Here is a 23953-nt window from a genome sequence, read left to right as displayed (position 1 = left end):
CCCAGTATGACTCGGCACAAGCTAAGAGTGATGTGTTTCTCCCCAGTATGACTCGGCACAAGCTAAGAGTGATGTGTTTCTCCCCAGTATGACTTGTCTACAGCTAAGAGTGATGTGTTTCTCCCCAGTATGACTTGGCTACAGCTAAGAGTGATGTGTTTCTCCCCAGTATGACTCGGCACAAGCTAAGAGTGATGTGTTTCTCCCCAGTATGACTTGGCTACAGCTAAGAGTGATGTGTTTCTCCCCAGTATGACTTGGCTACAGCTAAGAGTGATGTGTTTCTCCCCAGTATGACTTGGCTACAGCTAAGAGTGATGTGTTTCTCCCCAGTATGACTTGGCTACAGCTAAGAGTGATGTGTTTCTCCCCAGTATGACTTGGCTACAGCTAAGAGTGATGTGTTTCTCCCCAGTATGACTCGGCTACAGCTAAGAGTGATGTGTTTCTCCCCAGTATGACTCGGCTACAGCTAAGAGTGATGTGTTTCTCCCCAGTATGACTTGGCTACAGCTAAGAGTGATGTGTTTCTCCCCAGTATGACTTGGCTACAGCTAAGAGTGATGTGTTTCTCCCCAGTATGACTTGGCTACAGCTAAGAGTGATGTGTTTCTCCCCAGTATGACTTGGCTACAGCTAAGAGTGATGTGTTTCTCCCCAGTATGACTTGGCTACAGCTAAGAGTGATGTGTTTCTCCCCAGTATGACTTGGCTACAGCTAAGAGTGATGTGTTTCTCCCCAGTATGACTTGGCTACAGCTAAGAGTGATATGAACCGTCACCTACATGAATACATGGAGATGTGTTCTATGAAGAGAGGCCTGGATGTGCAGATGGAGACCTGCAGGAGACTCATCACCCAGAGTGGGGACAGGTACACTCACTCCCTCACTCTCTGCCACCGGCACTCACTTCTCTCTCTCACGGTTTCTCTTTGGCTCACTTTTAATGACCTACAGTAGTTTACAGTAATCTGTACATTTTATTTGACCAAGTTTTAAACACATTCTTATGCCCACTGTATACCTGTTATTGTCTAAATGATGCATTCCCCCAAAATGATCTTCTTTCTCTCTTTCTCTCGCTCTCTTTATAGTAAGCCTGGCTCTCCTGTGGCTGGTGAGGAGAGCGTTGACCAGGCTAAGAAGGAAGGGACAACAGCGTCGCCTCTTCTCTCCAACTCTCCTCCCAGATCATGACCTATCAAGACCACCTCCATCACATGACCTTCATACCATCCAAGCACTGTACCACGCAACACTCTACCGTCACTATAGCAACGCCATGTTTACATTCTAAACACTAGATGCGTATTAGTCTATTTTAAATTTTCTTCATGCTATCTTCATTCACATACCTCAAAATAGGAAAGTGGCAGATCTATCTGTTTTTAGCTACGGTGTAGTGTTGTGTGTTTCCAACAGCTTTTAGTCCCCTCGACTGGAAAGTGGTATTACTAGCACCATGGAAGTCTGTACATAAGAATCCACTGTTTAGCAGAGCAAAGGTAACGAGGTAATGGATTGAAATACACAACTTGAATTGAGAATACCTCATAGCAACGTATGAGCAATATTTGAATGAACTCATATGAGTTGTAGGCTAGCGTGTACTCTTAAGGTAGTCGTTGGTACTACAGAGAACCATGGTAATAACTCCTATAGCATGATCCATTTCCACACAGCCATAATGATAAACACGCCACACACCAATACATTCATGATAGACTAGCATAGCAGATCATTCTAACAGTGTGCTTTCCTGTTGCAACATTGAGGGTTGTTTTCAGACTCAGTCAAACTCACCTAGAAGTATAACACAGTAAATATAAGCCTTAGGGTGTGTTCGTAAATTCACTCTGGAGTGCCAGAGTGCGCTCTGTGCGTTCGTAAATTCAAAGCTTTGTCAGATTGTCCGTTGGTAAATTCAGCGTGTTTCGCTCTTGGAGCGTCCATAGCGCACGCTGAACGCTCCGGCCGAGGAGTAGGGTTGATCCGAGCCTTCTGACCTCAAAATGGCAGTCAAGCACCCAAGCTAACTGGCTAACGTTGGCTAGCTTGCTAGCTACTTCCAGACAAAAATGAGAGCACCTGACTCTGACCATTTTACTCACCCTAGCAGAGCTGGTTTGGCTGTTTACATGTTATCCAGAGCGCTGGTGACTAACTGTGATGCTGGCAACAATTGAATGAAGCTTTTTGCCGATGTTTACTGACACCGGCCCTATTCACCGGGTGTTGAGCGCTGCTGAAGTCATCAGTTATTCTGCGCTCTGGCACACTCAGATGAGAGTGCTTTGAAATCGGAGTCGATAGCCAGAGAGAATTTACGAACACACCCTTAAACAAAGCAAAGCCCAGTTGGCAAGAGAGAAAAACTCCAGATGTATCACTTTATTAGCAACAAAACAGAAATGTACTGTATCATAGTTATTCAAACGGACTAAAATAATATCAAATCACTCATTTTATCAAGACATCTACACTTCATTCATAGGTATCGATGAAAACTAGAAAAAGTCCAATCGTAAACTAAACTCTAAGATGCAGTCACTCCGATGGCGTCACTGATATCCCGTGTGTGTGATTCTGCACTCATGAGTCACATTTTGAAACAAAAGCCTGCCCGTCTCTCTGCCCTTTTGTTGACACCAGACAGGGTGTCATGGTAACATTATTTTACCGTCCTGTTTCACTTACCTGGTATTTACTAAGGAATTATTTGATAACATTGTGTAACATTGTATTCTTTCTTCAACACAACTGGTAACTAACTACCTGGTACTAAATGTTACATAGTGGTGCTTGTTTCACTGAATCCCAAAGAACCCCAAAAGTAGTTTTATTGTAATTATAATGTAATACCATTTTACTGTGTCGAGTAAAGTAAATAGGTGACTGTAACCAGAGTCAACAAGAGGAGAGAGGGGGGAGAGCGAGAGCAGAGTTTTTTGTTTTAGAATGCAGCTGTAGCCTAGAGTTTCCACTAGATAACACAGCCACAAAATGAAAATAGGCTATATCAAAGTTTAGTAGTGTGGTTAAGTTTCAGTTCAGATCTTAAGAAGATAAATTGTAGAAATAGACAGGGTTTGACTTTGTGGCTGTGTAAACTAGTGATGACCATAGCCTAGCCTGGTTCCAGATCTGTATATGTGCTTTAGTCAACTCCTCTAACTATCGTTGTCATGCCATATGCTTTTCTATGTGACTCCAGAGAGGTCATCTCTGCCACTGATCCACTTCTATCAGGGACTTTGACTTTTGTCATGGCATCTATGGTGAAAGAAGTTCGCTAGAGCACATACTGATCTGGTACCAGGCTAGTCATAGGCTCTGTGTCGGCCCTATATGTGGTAGTGCAGTGTGAATAGTGTAAATACTCTGTTAAAGCTGATCTGAGGGCAGCTCTGGGGCCTTGCCCTGCTCTCTGTGTCTCTCTGTCACTGACACTGGGAGAGGGATACATATGACAAAGGGCATTGACACCCAAGTGTTATTATACCCATGAGCTGTCTAATGTATACTAATGTTTTGTTTAGTTTCCAGCAGCAGAGAGCAGAGAAAGCCCTGCTACTCTGTCCTCTAGCAGGGAGATGGGTAGGCTAGCTATGATAAGTTAGATAGGCGAGATCTATGTATCTGTTCTGTGCTCTCTATTTCTATGTCTGATCTGGTTGGTAAGGACTCAATGCATCAGTAGTATTGTATCAGAGAGAAACGGAAGATTGATGAACAGGCTATAAAAGACAGAATGTCCACAGATGAACAAATAGACAGACCGACAGATGAATGTGCAGTACGGATAGATAGATGGACAGATTATTGAATATATGGATAGATTGATGACCTGCTGAGATAATTTGTGTTTTCTACTTGAGTGCCAAAGCAACTGAAAACAAGCAGTCTGAATTAACTTTGAGAAATATTGCTGAAACATTGTTATAGAAGTACTAAATACTGATGCTGAAAAGCTATCTGACACGGTGCTTGATATGATCTAACCTATTTTTGAGCTTAAAAGTTAGCCGTTTATAAAGAAAGAGCAAAGCAAATATGTATATTCAATAATACAGCAGTAACAGCAATAATACGAGTATTATATGTAACAGAAAAGTAATAATGACATGTACAGATGTAGGATCTTAATTTGATCACCTTTGTTGCCAAGAATTTTCCTGTTCTAAAAGGGCTTCTAAAGTTTGTAATTTCCACTTTGAAATTTCAGACTTGATTTTCCCTAATGAAAAATGCATCAACCCATACAAAAATGGCCATTAATTATAATCCACAAAATAAATCACATTTCCTGTTGCTGCAGAATTTTGTCCTAGCTCAAATTAAGATTCTACATCTGTAATAAGTCAAACTCGTACACGTCACGAATGTAAACAATTACTGAGGAAAACTTGTTTTATTTTCTCCACTTGTCATCTATTTGTAGATGGGGTGAAATCGCTACAGCTGAGGAGTAGATTTCCCCTCTGTTAATTCAACATACACAATGTTATTATTCAGTAGAATGTAGATGTACAATACATTTTTGTTTGTCTTCATTGACATTGAAAGATGCCTGACTTTGAATACAAAACCTCAGATAAACAATATTTAATAACTCAATAATAGAACACAAGGATTCCTTCACAAACACTATCTCTTTATCAACAACCAAATGGAGTCCATTTCATTTGTGTTTTTCTTTTTCTTGTTTGATGAGGAAGTTGTTGAAACAGGTGCAGGCTGCTGGTCACACCTCAATATTGTAGAAGGGTTTCCAAGGCTTTCTCTGAACGATTATATAGGTTGTGAATAACAGGTTTTGAAACCATGAAAAAATGATATGCATGTCTTAAGCTACAGTTGAAGTTGGAAGTTTATATACACTTAGATTGGAGTAATTAAAACTTGTTTTTCAACCACTCCACAGATTTCTTGTTAACAAACTATAGTTTTGGCAAGTCGATTAGGACATCTACTTTGTGCATGATACAAGGAATTTATCCAACAATTGTTTACAGACAGATTATTTAACTTATAATTCACTGTATCACAATTCCAGTGGGTCAGAAGTTTACATACACTAAGTTGACTGTGCATTTAAACAGCTTGGAAAATTCCCGAAAATCTCATAGCATTAGAAGCTTCTGATAGGCTAATTGTTATCATTTGAGTCAATTGGAGGTTTACCTGTGGATGTATTGCAAGGCCTACCTTCAAACTCAGTGTCTCTTTGCTTGACATCATGGGAAAAACAAAAGAAATCAGCCAAGACCTCAGAAAACAAATTGGAGACCTCCACAAGTCTGGTTCATCCTTAGTACGCAAGTATAAACACCATGGGACCATGCAGCCGTAATAATGCCCAGGAAGGAGACGCGTTCTGTCTCCTAGAGATGAACGTACTTTGCTACAAAAAGTGCAAATCAATCCCAGAGCAACAGCAAAGGACCTTGTGAAGATGCTGGAGGAAACATACAAAAGTATCTATATCCACTGTAAAACGAGTCCTATATCGACATAACCTGAAAGGCCGATCAGCAAGGAAGAGGCCACTGCTCCAAAACCATCGTAAAAAAGCCAGACTACGGTTTGCAACTGCACATGGGAACAAAGATCGTACTTTTTGTAGAAATGTCCCCTGGTCTGATGAAACAAAAATAGAACTGTTTGGCCATAATGACCATCGTTATGTTTGGAGGAAAAAGGGGGAAGCTTGCAAGCCAAAGAACACCGTCCCAACCTTGAAGCATGGGGGTGGCAGCATCATGTTGTGGGGTGCTTTGCTGCAGGAGGGACTGGTGCACTTCACAAAATAGATGGCATCATGAGAAGGAGATGATGTGGATATATTGAAGCGACATCAGTCAGGAAGTTAAAGCTTGGTTGCAAATGGGTCTTCCAAATGGACAATGACCCCAAGCATACTTCCAAAGTTGTGGCACAATGGCTTAAGGACAACAATGTCAAGGTATTGGAGTGACCATCACAAAGCCCTGACCTCAATCCTATAGAACATTTGTGGGCAGAACTGAAAAAGCGTGTGTGAGCAAAGAGGCCTACAAACCTGACTAAGTTACACCAGCTCTGTCAGGAGGAATGGGCCAAAATTCACCCAACTTATTGTGGGAAGCTTGTGGAAGGCTACCCGAAACGCTTGACCCAAGTTCAACAATTTAAAGGCAATACTACCAAATACTAATTGAGTGTATGTAAACTTCTGACCCACTGGGAATGTGATGAAAGAAATAAAAGTTGAAAAAAATCATTCTCTTTTCTGTTATTCTGACATTTCACATTCTTAAAATAAAGTTGTGATCGTAACTGAACTAAGACAGGGAATTTTTACTAGGATTAAATGTCAGGATTTGTGAAAAACTGAGTTTAAATGTATTTGGCTAAGGTGTATGTAAACTTCTGACTTCAACTGTATGTATTGGGTATGCCATTCCTTGGGCTAGAAGTTTCTCCTGACCACATGACCTAGGTCCTAGACCAGAGGTATTCAACTATTACCCTACGAGGTCCGGAGCCTGCTGGTTTTCTGTTCTACCTGATTTACTAATTGCACCCACCTGGTGTCCCAGGTCTAAATCCGTCCCTGATTAGAGGGGAACAATGAAAAAATGCGGTAGAGCTGGCTTTGAGGTCCAGAGTTGAGTTACAGGGTCCTATGCTGTAAGGCTTGAACTAGGGGTTTTTTCTGCTCAGGTCATATGGCCAGTAAAACTCCTGCCCCCAGCATTCCTGCTCTTTGGCCAGAACTGGAGATTAAAATGGAGAATAGAAGGCAGTGGAGAAATAGTGAGAATATGTTTTTCTTTGTATGTTTTACTACACGCACAGAGAGACTGAGTCTCTGCAGTATGTATGCATGAGTCAGCGTGTTTGTTTAGGAGAGTGTTCTAATGTCCTTGGTTTTTAAAAAGAGTTTTACTGGTTCACTTACAACATGAAGAATACAATAGTCCTAAAATGCACACTGTCTTCCAGTGTCTGTCTGACAATAGACCAATTCATATCCTCTTCACAACTGAACTGAAGGCTAACGGTATAACTGAATCATTGAAAACTAGAGTGGTAGGGACCATACAGTGATGTGTTCTGCTGACTGGATTCCCATCTCTGCAAATGTCTGTAAATCGACTTGAAATACTGTATATATGTAAATCAATGATGTACAATAATCGCTCTAATATTCCTTCAATAATCCACTTTCTTCATGAGTGTATGTGATTACAAAGTAAATTTGTTTTAGAAATGGCACCAAAGTGTAAAAAATAATAAATAAAAATAACTACTCACATGCAAATGCTTTAACATAATGATGGTATGATTGCTATGATATTGTATGCATTAAAGGAAAACGCTATGTTGGATATATTGTATGTTTAAACACTGGCAATGCAAGGAGGTCCATAGTCAAAAATACTTAGTGTCAGGTTCCCGGATTTGGCACATAGCTGAACTTTTAATGTAGATTGAGATATTTGATTGGTCTTTAATGTTTCTCGTAGACCAGGAGCCAAGGCTCTTGCTCTGTGAGGACCAGTGTATTCTCTGGTCCATATATTTTACCATCAACTAATTCCATCTGGCCTGAGTAAGCTAGCATGCAGGTGAATATACTGAGTTGTCAATGAGAAGACTGTTAGGAATCACCAGGGCCTCATTTACTAAGCATCTGCACCAGTGCCATGTTTACACCTGCTCTTTTCAAAAGGGAACGAGTCATTGAACAAAAGGTCAAGGGAGAAGTAAAGTCCATTTTCTGTTTCTATCTCATCTTATAATTCCCTCCGAAAAGAGCAAGTGTAAACATTGCGCTGCTTGGTAAATCAGGCCCTGGTTTTTGTTTTGGTGAGGTGTGAGTTATTTGAAACTGGACTGGCCCCTTGAACATGTGTGCTTCAACGCAGAGCTCTGTGTACTGACAGAGAGTTCAACGCAGAGCTCTGTGTACTGACGAGAGTTCAACGCAGAGCTCTGTGTACTGACAGAGAGTTCAACGCAGAGCTCTGTGTACTGACAGAGAGTTCAACGCAGAGCTCTGTGTACTGACAGAGAGTTCAACGCAGAGCTCTGTGTACTGACAGAGAGTTCAACGCAGAGCTCTGTACTGACAGAGAGTTCAACGCAGAGCTCTGTGTACTGACAGAGAGTTCAACGCAGAGCTCTGTGTACTGACAGAGAGTTCAACGCAGAGCTCTGTGTACTGACAGAGAGTTCAATGCAGAGCTCTGTGTACTGACCGAGAGTTCAACGCAGAGCTCTGTGTACTGACAGAGAGTTCAACGCAGAGCTCTGTGTACTGACAGAGAGTTCAACGCAGAGCTCTGTGTACTGACAGAAAGTTCAATGCAGAGCTCTGTGTACTGACAGAAAGTTCAACGCAGAGCTCTGTGTACTGACAGAAAGTTCAATGCAGAGCTCTGTGTACTGACAGAAAGTTCAACGCAGAGCTCTGTGTACTGACAGAAAGTTCAACGCAGAGCTCTGTGTACAGAGAGATGGAATGAATGAATAAAGAGATGGAATGAAGAATAAAAGATACAGCTGAGCAATATAATTGTGTGTTTTTTTGTTGTTGTGGATTTGGTGAGTTTATGCTGGAAGCCCACTTGCATTGGCTGCTATGTGTGTCTGTACTTCCTGAACTCCACCTACCTGATAAGCTAACTTTACGAGGACAGCGAGATCAACTGTTTGTGACAAACTGTCTTTCACATCTTAAAGTATGTGGCGAAAATGATGAGACTTTGGTTCAGAACCATTAGTCACCCTGCTGACATGCCTGTCTGTCTCTAGCTTATAAATACATCACTGTCAGTACACAGTGGGCGGGAGAGACAGGAAGAGAGGAAGATGTCACAGGTGAAGGAAATAATGACGCAAAGGATGGGTAGAGAAGAGCGAGACACACCTTAAAGAATAATAGTTGGGGGGAGAGTCAAAGTTATAGACAACAAATACTTGGCATTTGGTGTGGTGTCTACAGTGGAAAAGGTAAGACTAGATTATCTTATGTGTTGGTAGTTTTCAACACAGGTTTCTACATTGATATATTTTGAACTGAAATGAGGCTCAAAGCTAGAAGTTAGTGCAGTCACCATCAAATTGTGATAAACTTACAGATTTTCAACGTGTAGTAACCTTGTAACATCTTTTGGCATTATTTGTTGTGTGCACTTTTTAATACCTATTTAGAAATGTTACTGAATGAACTCAAATGACAGATTGTTAATGATTTAACATTGTTTATAGAATGGTGATGGAACAGTTATTTGTGGCTGTGCTAATGATGTCTGCACACCTAGCAGTCTCATATCCTCTGGTAACCATTTTGCCCTTTTAATATCCATTCTCATTATTTGTTATGACCGCTTATGAAAGCTGTTAGAACCATTTGACATCTGTTACATGACAGTAGACCTCGTAAAACTGTGTGTTCGTGTTGTCAGACTACAGGGAGAAATTACATGGATGGAGGGAGACAATGCAGACTGTGTCCACCAGGTGAGAAAGAAATGCCCTCCATCATAGGCCCTTATGTTTAATTTGACTTGTTGTTCCCTTCTTTTCCTTCCCTCATCTCCACATTCTATCCCTTCATCCTACAATCAACCATTTTTTACAATAATAGTGAGGCAGATCGTTTCAGAATGTGTGTGAGTGTGCATAGGTTCTTAGGAATCATGAGGAAACCAAGAGAGAGTTTCTCTCATGAGAAGTGGAGCTCGGTGCTATGACCACATCCTTCATTAGTATGCAGACTAGGCCAACAGGCTCTCGCTCTGTGCGCTCCATCTCTTCCTGTTATTCTCTGCTCTCGTGTCACTGTGCTCCCTATCTTCTCACTCAGCAACAGACTGTGTACTAAAACGTTACCTGAATGTGTGTGTGCCTATGGGTCTAAAAGAGTTAGCATTATGTTCTGATATCCACTACTCATGTAGTCTACTACAGGACATTTATAAAACTGCAGCGTCAGCGTCCATCAGTTTGTATTGTTATTGTGGTGCTCTCTTATGTCTTGACTCCCCTTGTCTCAAAACTCTCTCCTCGCTCCTCTCTTTCTACCTCGTTCTCTATCGCCCCATTTCCCTATACTTTTCCCAAACTTAATTTCCTTTACTCCATATCTGCTGACCCATGTCTTACAGACGTTGAACCACTGGACACTACCTGTTTCACACTGAGTATTTTACATCTTGTATTCCCGGCATATATTAGAATGAGCTATCTACTGCTGTGCAGATCATTCTTAGTATATCTGGTGTAAATTCTTCCAGTGTACATACTCATAGATTGCATTTGGGTTGTTGATTAGATTCGCCCCGCCGTTCTTGAACTCTTACAAAAAACAACACTTAAATGATGTATACTTTTGACATTCTACTGTGTTAAGAGCTAGTAACACAAGCATTTTGCTGCACCCTCTATAACATCTGCTCAAGTGTGTATACGACCAATAAACTGATTTAATATGTTTCACCTCCCCTCTCTCTCGCAGGTCATTATCAGAAGTCCTGTTCAGAGTGCTCTCCCTGTCGAGATGGTTCCTACACAACACGATTGAATGCTGAGTCCAGTTGTCATTCCTGCTTTAAAGACTGCAAACATGGTACATAAACACGAACACAACTCATTCACAGAGCAATGTAACATCTTTATTTAGTGGGAAATACTTCAACTGTATATTGCTTGTAAATATTTTTTGGGGTGGGGTCCATCTCTTCGGAGGACAAAAATAAACTTTGTTGTTATATGTACAGGGCATTCAGAAAGTATTCAGACCCTTTGACTTTATCCACATTTTGTTACATTACAGCCTTATTTTAAAATTGATTAAATGTTTTTTTCCCCCTCATCAATCTACACACAATACCCCATAATGACAAAGCAAAAACAGGTTTTCAGAAATTTTGGCAAATTTATAAAACTAAATAAAAATGAAATATCACATTTACATAAGTATTCTGACCCTTTACTCAGTACTTTGTTGAAGCACCTTTGGCAGTGATTACTGCCTCGAGTGTTCATGGGTATGACGCTATAAGCTTGGCTTGGGGAGCGTTGCTGCACAGCTATTTTCAGGTCTCTCTAGAGATGTTCGATCGGTTTAAAAAATATATATATTTAATTTATTTCACCTTTTATTTAACCAGGTAGGCCAGTTGAGAAAAAGTTATCATTTACAGTCAATAACACAATAGAAAAATCTATATACAGTGTGTGCAAATGTAGTAAGATTAGGGAGGTAAGGCAATAAATAGGCCATAATGGCGAAATAATTACAATTTAGCATTAACACTGGAGTGATAGATGTGCACATGCTGATGTGCAAATAGAGATACTGGGGTGCAAAAGAGCAAATATAAATAACAAATATGGGGATGAGGTAGTTTGGTGGGCTATTTACAGATGGGCTGTGTACAGGTACAGTGATCAGTAAGCTGCTCTGACAGCTGATGCTTAAAGTTGGTAAGAGAGATATGTCTCCAGCTTCAGTGATTTTTGCAATTCGTTCCAGTCTTTGGCAGCAGAAAAAAGGATGGAAAGGCGGCCAAATGAGGAGTTGGCTTTGGGGATGACCAGTTAAATATACCTGCTGGAGCGCGTGCTACGGGTGGGTGTTGCTGTGGTGACCAGTGAGCTGAGATAAGGCGGGGCTTTACCTAGCAAAGACTTATAGATGACCTGGAGCCAGTGGGTTTGGCGGCGGATATGAAGTGAGGGCCAGTCAACGAGAGCATTCAGGTTGCAGTGGTGAGTAGTATATGGGGCTTTGGTGACAAGACGGGTGGCACTGTGATAGACTACATCCAATTTGCTGAGTAGAGTGTTGGAGGCTATTTTGTAAATGACATCGCCGAAGTCGAGGATCGGTAGGATAGTCAGTTTTACAAGGGTATGTTTGGCAGCCTGAGTGAAGGAGGCTTTGTTGCGAAATGGAAGCCGATTCTAGACTTCATTTTGGATTGGAGATGCTTAATGTGAGTCTGGAAGGAGAGTTTACAGTCTAACCAGACACCTAGGTATGTGTAGTTGGCCACATATTCTAAGTCAGAACCATCCAGAGTAGTGATGCTAATCAAATCAAATCAAATCAAATTTTATTTGTCACATACACATGGTTAGCAGATGTTAATGCGAGTGTAGCGAAATGCTTGTGCTTCTAGTTCCGACAATGCAGTAATAACCAACAAGTAATCTAACTAACAATTCCAAAACTACTGTCTTATACACAGTGTAAGGGGATAAAGAATATGTACATAAGGATATATGAATGAGTGATGGTACAGAGCAGCATAGGCAAGATACAGTAGATGGTATCGAGTACAGTATATACATATACATATGAGATGAGTCAGGTGCGGGCAGTGATCGGTTGAAGAGCATGCAATTTGTTTTACTAGCATTTACGAATTCAAGTCCAGGCTCTGGCTGGGCCACTCAAGACTTGTCCCGAAGACACTCCTGCGTTGTTTTGGCTGTGTGCTTACGGTCGTTGTCCTCTTGGAAGGTGAATCTTTGCCCTAGTCTGAGATCCTGAGCTCTCTGGGACAGGTTTTCATCAATGATCTCTCTGTACTTTGCTCCGTTCATCTTTCCCTCGATACTGACTATTCTCCCAGTCCCTGCCGCTGAAAAATATGCCCACAGCATGATGCTGCCACCACCATGCTTCACTATAGGGATGGTGCCAGGTTTCCTCCAGACGTGACGTTTGACATTCATGCCAAAGAGTTCAATCTTGGTTTCATCAGACCAGAGAATCTTCTCATGGTCTGACAGTCCTTTAGATGCCTTTTGGTAAACTCCAAGTGGGCTGTCATGTGCCTTTTACTGAGGAGTGGCTTCCGTCTGGCCACTCTACCATAAAGGCCTGATTGGTGGAGTGCTTTAGAGATGGTTGTCCTTCTGGATGGTTCTCCCATCTCCACACAGGAGCTGTGAAGCTCTGTCAGAGTGACCATTGGGTTCTTGGTCAATGCCCTGACCAAGGCCCTTCTCCGCCGATTGCTCAGTTTGGCCAGGTGGCCAGCTCTAGGAAGAGTGTTGGTGGTTCCAAACTTCTTCCATTTAAGAATGATGGAGGCCACTGTGTTCTTGGGGACCTTCAATGCTGCAGAAATGTTTTGGTACCCTTCCCCAGATCTGTGCCTCGACACAATACTGTCACGGAGCTCTACATACAATTCCTTTGACCTCATGGCTTGGTTTTTGCTCTGACATGCACTGTCAACTGTGGGACTTTATATAGACAGATGTGTGCCTTTCCAAATTATGTCCAATCAATTGAATTTACCACAGGTGGACTCCAAGTTGTAGAAACATCTCAAGCATGATCAATGGAAACAGGATGCACATTTCTAAAAATCTGTTTTGCTTTGTCATTGTGGGGTATTGTGTGTAGATTGATTAACATTTTTTCTTTAATCCATTTTAGAATAAGGCTGTGATGTAACAAAATGTGGGAAAGTTCAAGGGGTCTGAATACTTTCTGAATTCACGGTACATTCTACATGTTACATACATTGCATTTTTATTTTTTACAGTAGTTACATAGCAAGTGTAAAGTAATTTGATATTTTGATATACATTAGATCTAGATAGATCGATAGTACTTATACATTGTGTTTTCAGTCATAACTAGAACACAAGTTTTTAAACCCACCCCTTAGCTACTCTGTCCAGCCCACCTATCTCCATAAACCCACCCCTCAGCTACTCTGTCCATCCCACCTATCTCCATAAACCCACCCCTCAGCTACTCTGTCCATCCCAACTATCTCCATAAACCCACCCCTCAGCTACTCTGTCCAGCCCACCTATCTCCATAAACCCACCCCTCACCTACTCAGTCCATCCCACCTATCTCCATAAACCCACCCCTCAGCTACTCTGTCCATCCCACCTATCTCCATAAACCCACCCCTCAGCTACTCTGTCCATCCCACCTATCTCCATAAACCCACCCCTCAGCTACTCTGTCCATCCCACCTATCTCCATAAACCCACCCCTCAGCTACTCTGTCCATCCCACCTATCTCCATAAACCCACCCCTCAGCTACTCTGTCCAGCCCACCTATCTCCATAAACCCACCCCTCAGCTACTCTGTCCATCCCACCTATCTCCATAAACCCACCCCTCAGCTACTCTGTCCAGCCCACCTATCTCCATAAACCCACCCCTCAGCTACTCTGTCCAGCCCACCTATCTCCATAAACCCACCCCTCAGCTACTCTGTCCATCCCACCTATCTCCATAAACCCACCCCTCAGCTACTCTGTCCATCCCACCTATCTCCATAAACCCACCCCTCAGCTACTCTGTCCATCCCACCTATCTCCATAAACCCACCCCTCAGCTACTCTGTCCATCCCACCTATCTCCATAAACCCACCCCTCAGCTACTCTGTCCATCCCACCTATCTCCATAAACCCACCCCTCAGCTACTCTGTCCATCCCACCTATCTCCATAAACCCACCCCTCAGCTACTTTCAGTCCATCCTATCTATTTCCATAAACCACCCTCTTATGATTTCCATATGCCATACATGTCATTTCTTACCAAGAGTCAAAAAGGCATGTCTACAGTATGGACACTATTTATTACCATGTAATAGCTGTACTAAACCTTTTGTTCGGTGTGTGTGTGTGTGTGGTGTGTGTGTGTGTGCGTGTCAGATTTGCACCTGGTGGAGGATGAGCCGTGTACTCCTGTATCGGACGCTAGATGTCGCTGTGAGGCTGGTTTTACCTGCACCGACAAAGACGACCAGACAGGAAACTGTAGAGACTGTGAGAAGATCCCTCAGCTGCCCCCACCTCCCCTGCCACCTAGCAATGGTACTGTACAGTGTGTGTGTTGCCCACTGGCCTTCTCTTATGCCTGTCTTCATTCACTGTGTTGTATTCTTGCCAGGTTCTGGGTATTGAATCAGTGTGTTTGGCTGTGGATAGATGTTGATGTTTTCCTGCCTGTGTGCACTCTGCTTTGATTACAGTAGTGGGCATCAGAAACAACCAGACAGGAACTTCCTCTGAACACAGCAGGACTTCCTCTTCCGCTGGACGCTGTCAACCTCCCAAGTGAGCCTTTAGCCTTTTTAATCCACCCTAAAACATACTATTACATACTGGAACCAGACAGATAAACAGGCTCTGGTTGAAGCCTTCTCCTGCCAGGAGGGCCACAAGTTATTATTTTATGGTACATAACCTTCATACAACCAGAAGATCTGGTATCAAAGAATTGTCAGATATCTTCGTGGTAATGGATATTTGGGATATTAAATACATTTCTCAGCTCACTGGCCCCACTTCAGTGTTGACAGGCTGTGAATATGTTACATGATGAGGCTTTTACCTCTGTCTCACCCAGCTGTGACACTCCACGATCACCAGTCTCACAAACAGGCAACGCCACTCATCACACCACAGGTGAGTGTGAGTACGAGTGTGTGTGTGTGTCCATCAGTTATTTTCATTACAGTCAGAATATATCGAAACTGTGAGAAGGTACAGATACAGTAGTTTCTCCATCTCCTTTCCCCACCAGCTGACACCAGCAAACACTTGGCAGCCATTTTGTGTCCTATGGTGGTCATTGGAATCCTAGCCATTATCATTCTGTTATGTATCCGTCGCCCAGGAAATGAAGCCTGTTTCAAACAAGGTAAGGCAGTGTTCCTCTGTTCAGTCTCAACTGTAGTTAGATCATTGTGTTAGAGCAGACTCTCTCTCTGGACACTAGAATGAGATGAGGAAGGATTAGACTGTGATGTTAAATCTCAGGATAGGTCTGCACTGGGAGCCAACTGTAGCTTCTTGTGAATGTAATTGAATTAAAAGATTGCAACACTCTCTCTGTGTAGACCTACTTACCAGTTTCTAGTGTCTACATGTACCCAGAAAGCATTAAAATGCAGAGTAAGATGATAAAACATTGCCCTTTCAATCATAGATGACTAATCAATGAAGTACCCATGAGTGGCTTACCATCAGTTTGCTGGGGTCACTAATAGATTTGTGTCTGTTATTTTCCAGCTCTCAAGTTCTGTAACAAGGTATGTGTAATAACCTACGGTAAATTACTACATTGTGTGTGTAATGTTTACATTGTCATTTGTGTGTTCCTGACCTAAACCCTAAATAGGCATTGTTGACAATTGTGTATTCCAATAACTCTGGATTTCTGGTGAATTTCTGTGCTCTTATGAAGGGAGTAAGAGAAACATCGCCTAACAAGACCAAAGAGCCACCTCATCAACACTGTTCCAGAGAGACACAGCCCAGTATTAAGCACCAGACAGTGGATCCACCACCTATTACAGCAGCAAATATGGGTACTACAGATACATACAAATAATTATTTTGACCCCAAGATCTTGATTTAAAAAGGAATCTAAATATGGTGGAGTTACTCTTGTGGTTTTTCCTATAGATGCACGTCAGTCATTTAACTTGGAGTTTTGCATAGATGATGTTTTGAAGTCCATGGGGGATTAGCATGGGAAGTTGATTCATTTCAAGATCCATAGTGAATAAGGCTGATGATGAATATTAGAATCTAATATCACTTTCTCTCTGTCTGTGTCTCTCTCAGGCCCGGTCCATGTCCACAATGCTGGAACAGTCATCTTCAGTTTACTCAACCAGTTCACTGGTATGGGTGGAGGGATGGAAGAGAGAGGGCAGAAAGAGAGGGATGAGGAAGGATGTCCGACCCACCCCACACCCTCCCCTAACATCCATCTATCCCAGGAGGAAAGGGATGGGGAGATGGACTGTGTATTCTTCCCTTCACAGGAACAAGGGAAGGACAGTCACATTTCCAAAGAGGAGGTGCATTGAGGGGAGGGGGATTGAGGACAGAGGACGCACCAAGTGAAAGCTTCCCTTCTAGGATCAGTTTAGCCAACCCTACATCCTAATGTTAATCATAAGGAGGATTAAGACTTACCTTGGATCAGTGGTAAGGGACAACATCTACCTGGGGCTCTATTCAGTCTGTATCACTACAAATTGCGTGATAGGAACAGAGGTCATTTCTGAATGAGCCAACATATGCAGTGTTTAATGTGAAAGCAGTCTCTTCTGACACAGGAACATTGTCTTTACATTTCTATCAGGCTGTAAAGCTGCACTTCCACAATACAGATTGAATAGAGCCCTTTTATTTAACTAGACAGGTCAGTTAAGAACAAGTTCTTATTTTCAATGACTGCCTAGGAACAGTGGGTTAACTGCCTTGTTCAGGGCAGAACAACAGACTTTTACCTTGTCAGCTCAGGGATTCGACCTTTTGGTTACTAGTCCAATGCTCTAACCACTAGGCCACCTGCCACTCTTACTCTCAGAACATCAGTGAATCCCAGAACTCTAGAATGGCCATTATTTCCTGTTCTAGACTTAGATAGAGCTAGGCATCTCACTATGGTGGTCATGTACACATCCACTTGCTCTCATTTTATTGAACTGTATAAAAAGCTTTGTCTCAACTGCTGCAAACTGTTTTTTTTCTGTGTTCATGTGGCACCTTGAACTGTTTTTTTCACAAATTAAAAGCAAAATACGAAATATAATTTTTCAATGAATACAGGTGATGGGGCGATTGTATGACATTACAGTAGGCCTGTAACATTTGTGATTCTGTTCTTTAAAATACAGCCACTACTATGTAAGAGTAAACACTGGCATAAAGCATAGATACAGCAAAAAGCATAATAATTGTAACGAAGGTGTAAAACATCTTCAACATAAACATGTACAGTACATGTATTCAGCACACAAATGAGTCTCTGTCTGTCTGTCTGTCTGTCTGTCTGTCTGTCTGTCTGTCTGTCTGTCTGTCTGTCTGTCTGTCTGTCTGTCTGTCTGTCTGTCTGTCTGTCTGTCTGTCTGTCTGTCTGTCTGTCTGTCTGTCTGTCTGTCTGTCTGTCACACTCTTCCAGTTACTCACACTCTTCCAGTTAAAGATGAGTGACTCCCACTCATCTTTAGCCTGTGTCTTCATACTTCAAAGTGTCTTTTTGTCCTATTTTCTTGTCCTTTCTGAAAGTCCTAGATACAGAAGCCACTGCATTAAACCAATACAGCAGCCTGTCTAGCCTTCAGGTTAGTTTCACTTCAATGGGAATGTGAGGTAGTCTGTTTGTCTCCCGGGTCTCCCAGCTCGCTTGTGAGTTCTCATCCTCTCCTTCGACACCCACTTCCTCCATCATACGTCCAGTAGCAGCTCTGGCTTTCCACACACTTCCTGGACTGGCATGGGCACTTCCTCCTCCGCTGTGCTCTGATTGGCTGGAGTTGTCTTTTTGGGAGACCAGAAGCCTGATGGACCAATAAGATGAGGTTTAAGTCAAAATGTGCGTGCATATGTATTGTGTTCAATAGAACTACAGGACAGATCAACAGTGACGTGGACTTACTGTTTGGTGAACCAATCCATCGCAGAACAGGTTTGAGCTTTGAGATGGCAACAAGGCAGGTGAGCAGTAGACACACACACACTGCAGACACACACACCGGGAGCCACTTGTTGTCATCTGTTTGTGTGTATGAGAGACAGAGGAGTAGAGAGAGGTCAGGGCCATAAAACACATTAACACCAGCATTGTATTGGGTTTTGTGAGAGAGAGAGAACTATGTAGCTCTCATGGCATTTTTACATGTCACTTTGAACACTTTCAGGCCATTTTATCATTTGTATTGTAGTTTACCTTGTTTTGGTTTTGTGCTGGGCCCAATACCAGGTTTGGTGACCGGTTTAGGTCTATGATTAGGGATACCAGGCACTGAGTGGTTTGACACTGTAGCTGGCATGATGGGAGGTGTCGGTATGAGTTTGGGTGTGTTCGGGCTGGGGATCTCCTCACAGTCCAGACAGGTGCCACTGCCTCTGCAGCGGTAGCCTGGTTTACAGCTGCACACATCATTCTGCTTGGTGGAACAGCGAGATACATACTGCAGCTCTGTAACGGAACACAAGTCATAGATGGTCTATTTATTTGTGTGCCTTCATGTATACTGACTTTGACAGTGTTTTTGTCACATAGTCAAACACAATCTGAAATCATGCCTGAATATGAGAAAATGGCTCATCTTCAAAATGACTCATAGTACCTTGTTGAATCAGGTTTTGACTCACAACGAACTGAAGTGTATATTACCGTCTGACCCCACCCTACACACACACACACACACACACACACACAGCAGCCATTTCACTAGAGTGAACATCAGTTAACGTGTTCACTGAGTCTGGCTACTCTCAAACCTCTCTCACCTCTGTGTTTACTCTCTTTAACAATCTCTACTTTTGTCCCCTGCTACACTCGATTACAACATGTAATGAACATGTTCTGTCAGCTGCACTTCCCAATGTTTATCTTTTTGAAAGTAAAAAGGTTATTTCCACCGGTAAGATGATATCTGTCTACCACTACCCCCCCCATCACCACTGATATCCTTGACATTACTTGGTAGACATGCCATCCCTTCTGCCCTCCAGGCCTCCCAACCCTCCTCTACTCCTGGGTGGGTGAGTCAGTGTTTCTCAGTGCCCCCCTCCCCCTCTCTCTCTGACTGTGTCCCACCATGGTACAGTGAAGGGGGAAATCCCTAGCAGGCTGTGTGTTTTCATCTGTAAAGTCCTTCATAACTATGACTTAGAAAAACAGGTGAGTAACAGTTTGACAGGCAGACAAGACAAGCATCAGTGCCAATCATAGGTTGCTGGAAATGTGTATATACACACACACACACTCACACACTTACCACTCATGCTGCAGCCGTCGCAGGATTTGCAGCCTATGTTGAAGTTGTAGCTGTCTGAGTAGTAGCCGCTTGTGCAGTCAGAACACTGGGTAGGGCTGTTCTGACCAGTGCAGCGTCCCACCAGATGCTGACCTGTAAAGGGCAACACATTCATTTACACACACACACACACACACACACACACACACACACACACACACACACACACACACACACACACACACACACACACACACACACACACACACACACACACACACACACACACACACACACACACACACACACACACACACACACACACACATTGATAAAACTATTTTTCAAAAGACTTACCTGGTGGACACTTGTCGCAGCACCATTGGCTTACATGCAGTGGCCAAGCATACTGTGTCTCATTGTCGCATGTGAGGGATTGGACAAGAGAGAGGAGAGAAGGGAGGGATAGAAAGATGTGGGTGATCCACCAGAAGAGATGCATCTGAGAGGAATGAAGAGAAAAAGAGGAAGACAGTCAATATTTAACAGATATTTTACATGAACTTCAGAACATCGACATACACTGAGTGTACAAAACATTAGGAACACCTCCCTAATATTGAGTTGCACCCACTTTTGCCCTCAAAACAGCCTCAATTTGTCAGGGCGTGGACACTACAAGGTGTTGAAAGCGTTCCACAGGGATGCTGGCCCATGTTGAATCCAATGCTTCCCACAGTTGTCAAGTTCGCTGGATGTCCCTTGGGTGGTGGACCATTTTTTATAAACTCAGGAAACTGTTGAGTGTGAAAATCACAGCAGCATCGTAGCTCTTGACACACTCAAACTGGTATCCCATTTAAAGGCACTTAAATCTTTTGTCTTGCCCATTCACCCTCTGAATGGCACACACACAATCAATGTCTCAAGGCTTAAAAGTCCTTCTGTAACCTGTCTACTCTTCATCTACACTGAAGTGGGTTTAACAGGTGACATCAATAAGGGATCATAGCTTTCTCCTGGATTCACCTGGTCAGTCTATGTCATGGAAAGAGCAGATGTTCCTAATGTTTTGTATACTCAGTGTTTACCGCATTCATAAAGATATCATCCAACAATATATTATCAAGAGATAAAGCATTGCAATGGCAGGACATTATTGTAGGCCCCCAACAGCAACTATAAGGGACTGTTTCAAGGACATGAGAAACAGGAGACCACCTAAAGTAGAAAACATGATACAGACTCCAGACAAATCACCAACATGCTGACATTGAAAAACAAAGCGGTAACAAAACCGATGACATAAACACGTCCAACTGTATACCATTATAGATACATCAAGCAAGACCAGGACTCTAACGACAGACCTGAACAAACCGTGTTTCAGTAGGGAAGTGTAGAGTCTGACTTACCGTGTCTCAGAGAGGATGAGAGAATGAGATAGATGTGACTCTGGACCCTCTGACTGTGTGACTGAACTGGGGATCACAGTGTCAGAGTATTATTCAAAAGATGAGTCATAAGGGAAACTGCCATTTCAAAAGACTCCTATCTCTCTCTCTTTCTCTCTATGACGACCCCCCTAGTTCACTCCGAACCACTGTGCCGCATAAAACCCTAAACTTGCCCTTCTTCCTCCCCCTTTCTTTCCACTGCTGTTTGTCTGTCGCTCTTTTTTCATCAAAAACAGTGATATTAGGTTCCAAAACAATCTTTAAGACTCCCTTATGTCCGTCTCTCTCTCTCTCTCTCTTGCTCTGTTGCTTTGATGACAAGGTAACTTCAGAGTGAATAGGACTACATTACACTCATCTGTTGCTTTGATGACAAGGTAACTTCAGAGTGAATAGGACTACATTACACGCATCTGTTGCTTTGATGACAAGGTAACTTCAGAGTGAATAGGACTACATTACACTCATCTGTTGCTTTGATGACAAGGTAACTTCAGAGTGAATAGGACTACATTACACTCATCTTAGGACCAGTCATTTTCTTCACTGTAAGCAGCAGCCGTTCTTATTTAAATTCACCGTCCAGTCAAACATACTCAGATCAGACTGAGAGAAATGACATTGACATTCTTTACGGACATGTACACAACAGGTCTTTTGAGCTACATTGACTCTTGTGGGTTAACTGAATGTCATATTTTGCCTATCGTGTTTAGTGTGTACCTGCGTGTGCGAGTGTGTCTCATGAATGTGTCTGCGCCTGTGTGGTTCAACTACATGCAGCAGTGTCTCTCAGTCAGAGGTCACGAGGTTTCATTGACTCTGTGATCTGCTCCTTCTCAGCTCAACCTGGATTTTCACAGAAGCCAAGCCACATCACATGACCCTGGGTGAACTGTTACAGCCCAGGGAGCAGCGGCAGGGACGACCCTCTACACATCTCCCTCCACCTTCGCCTCAGACCTCTGAGCATTCACTACTCATACAGCGTACACAGATTACTGTAACAAACAGAAATGACTGGGCTGAGCCTCAGAGACAGAGACAGAAACAGAAAACCAATGACTGATTGTCATTAATGTTCCTCCAGTGTTTTCTTATTATATGTTTATCATTGACTGAAGGGTACATTTAGTTTCTTTATTATTATTATTTTCTAAATGTTTAACCCTCTTCGGAGCACAAATCTGTTTTTTTACAGCTTTTTTGCAACATACACATACATTTTACACATACATTTTACATATACATTTTACATATACATTTTACATATACATTTTACATATACATTTTACATATACATTTTACATATGCATTTTACATATGCATTTTACATATGCATTTTACATATACATTTTACACATACATTTTACATATACATTTTACATATACATTTTACATATACATTTTACATATACATTTTACATATACATTTTACATATACATTTTACATATACATTTTACATATACATTTTACATATACATTTTACATATACATTTTAGATATACATTTTACATATACATTTTACATATACATTTTAGATATACATTTTACATATACATTTTATATATACATTTTACATATACATTTTACACATACATTTTACATATACATTTTACATATACATTTTATATATACATTTTACATATACATTTTACATATACATTTTAGATATACATTTTACACATACATTTTATATATACATTTTAGATATACATTTTATATATACATTTTACATATACATTTTACATATACATTTTACATATACATTTTACACATACATTTTACATATACATTTTACATATACATTTTACATATACATTTTACACATACATTTTACATATACATTTTACATATGCATTTTACATATACATTTTACACATACATTTTACATATACATTTTACACATACATTTTACACATACATTTTACATATACATTTTACATATACATTTTACATATACATTTGACATACATGGTACTTTTATATAAAGCAGTCACATAACAGTTAGACATTACCAAACATAAGCTCTTCATAATCCCACCTATCAACATAGACCGCCCTCGTTTGGTTTCCACGTGCCATATATTTTTCAATTATGCTGTGGTGTTTTACAAAATGTTGGAAACTTTCTAATCATATATTATCCACAGATTGTGAGCTAAAGATGAAAACCTTTCCTATGAGTATTATTATATTATTTATTGACTATAACTTTCCAAATCACCCAACACTGCTATTTGTCAGGTTCATTTTAATTGCATGTTGTGATTTTTTTTTTAACCATTCCTGAACCTGTGACCAGAAACAAGCTACATAGGGGCAAAACCAGAATAAATTATCTATTGATTGTCTCTTCGCAGCAGAATCTACAGAGCTGAGATTGTTGTATGCCCCATATATATAGCATTCTGTCGGTGGCAAAAAAAAAAGATCATTTAAATTGAAAAACTCAGTGTTGAATCAAGTGTAGTTTTTTGTACCAGTTCATAAACCATATGCCATGGAATTAGCACATTGAAAAGCTCCTCCCATTTATTTTGCAACCTGTATGGTGCAGCTGTCAACATTTTTGTCCTCAGATGAAACTGATATATTTTTCTATTTATGACAGTTACTTTCAGCCAATTTGTATCTTAAATATATGGCAGGCAAACAAGTTCCCTACCTTCTCCCTTTTCCACTTGCCTCCTCCATTTTTGTGGTAGTGCTGCAATCAGTTGGTTGT

General features: G+C 41.5%; 3 protein-coding genes across 4 annotated transcripts in view; 2 read left to right on the top strand and 1 right to left on the bottom strand.

Annotated features, from left to right (window-relative positions):
* Window positions 1-2102, top strand: part of LOC112247616 (non-homologous end joining factor IFFO1) — a 35014-nt gene extending 32912 nt beyond the window's left edge. Inside the window, exons 8-9 of the mRNA XM_042304995.1 lie at window positions 744-874; window positions 1097-2102. Of these exons, the coding sequence (XP_042160929.1) occupies window positions 744-874; window positions 1097-1199 (234 nt within the window). The 3' untranslated portion in view covers window positions 1200-2102. The remainder of the gene's footprint in view (window positions 1-743; window positions 875-1096) is intronic.
* Window positions 2103-6314: 4212 nt separating this feature from the next.
* Window positions 6315-17283, top strand: LOC112247619 (tumor necrosis factor receptor superfamily member 5). Its single transcript, XM_042304993.1, has 11 exons — window positions 6315-9002; window positions 9261-9330; window positions 9458-9512; window positions 10510-10620; window positions 14695-14856; window positions 15015-15099; window positions 15392-15450; window positions 15569-15685; window positions 16057-16076; window positions 16232-16355; window positions 16616-17283. Exons 2-11 carry the CDS (start codon window positions 9262-9264, stop codon window positions 16861-16863), a joined length of 1050 nt encoding a protein of 349 aa, XP_042160927.1. The 5' UTR covers window positions 6315-9002; window position 9261; the 3' UTR covers window positions 16864-17283.
* A 340-nt stretch (window positions 17284-17623) lies between these two features.
* The window catches only part of LOC112247617 (tumor necrosis factor receptor superfamily member 3), a 13625-nt gene continuing 7295 nt past the window's right edge, over window positions 17624-23953 (bottom strand). Inside the window, exons 1-6 of one of the 2 annotated variants that reach the window (XM_024416428.2) lie at window positions 21183-22092; window positions 20125-20269; window positions 19789-19920; window positions 18732-18983; window positions 18441-18557; window positions 17624-18342 (exon numbers count right to left, since the gene is read on the bottom strand). In XM_024416428.2, coding sequence (XP_024272196.2) covers window positions 18230-18342; window positions 18441-18557; window positions 18732-18983; window positions 19789-19920; window positions 20125-20269 — 759 coding nt within the window. In that variant the 5' untranslated portion in view covers window positions 21183-22092 and the 3' untranslated portion in view covers window positions 17624-18229. Of the gene's footprint in view, window positions 18343-18440; window positions 18558-18731; window positions 18984-19788; window positions 19921-20124; window positions 20270-21182; window positions 22093-23953 lie in introns of those variants that run through there. The other variant, XM_042304994.1, reaches the window with a different exon arrangement.

The sequence above is a fragment of the Oncorhynchus tshawytscha genome, linkage group LG23 (assembly GCF_018296145.1).
Source record: "Oncorhynchus tshawytscha isolate Ot180627B linkage group LG23, Otsh_v2.0, whole genome shotgun sequence".
Taxonomy (NCBI): Eukaryota; Metazoa; Chordata; class Actinopteri; order Salmoniformes; family Salmonidae; genus Oncorhynchus; species Oncorhynchus tshawytscha.
Note: the sequence above shows the minus strand (reverse complement) of the source record. Positions and strands in the feature narration are given on the sequence as shown.

Coding starts and splice junctions, on each gene's coding strand:
- LOC112247619 (XM_042304993.1), top strand. CDS start 9,262: ATGGTGATGGAACAGTTATTTGTGGCTGTGCTAATGATGTCTGCACAC. Junction 9,331..9,457: donor TAGCAGTCTCATATCCTCTG/GTAACCATTTTG, acceptor TCGTGTTGTCAG/ACTACAGGGAGAAATTACAT. Junction 10,621..14,694: donor CTTTAAAGACTGCAAACATG/GTACATAAACAC, acceptor TGTGCGTGTCAG/ATTTGCACCTGGTGGAGGAT.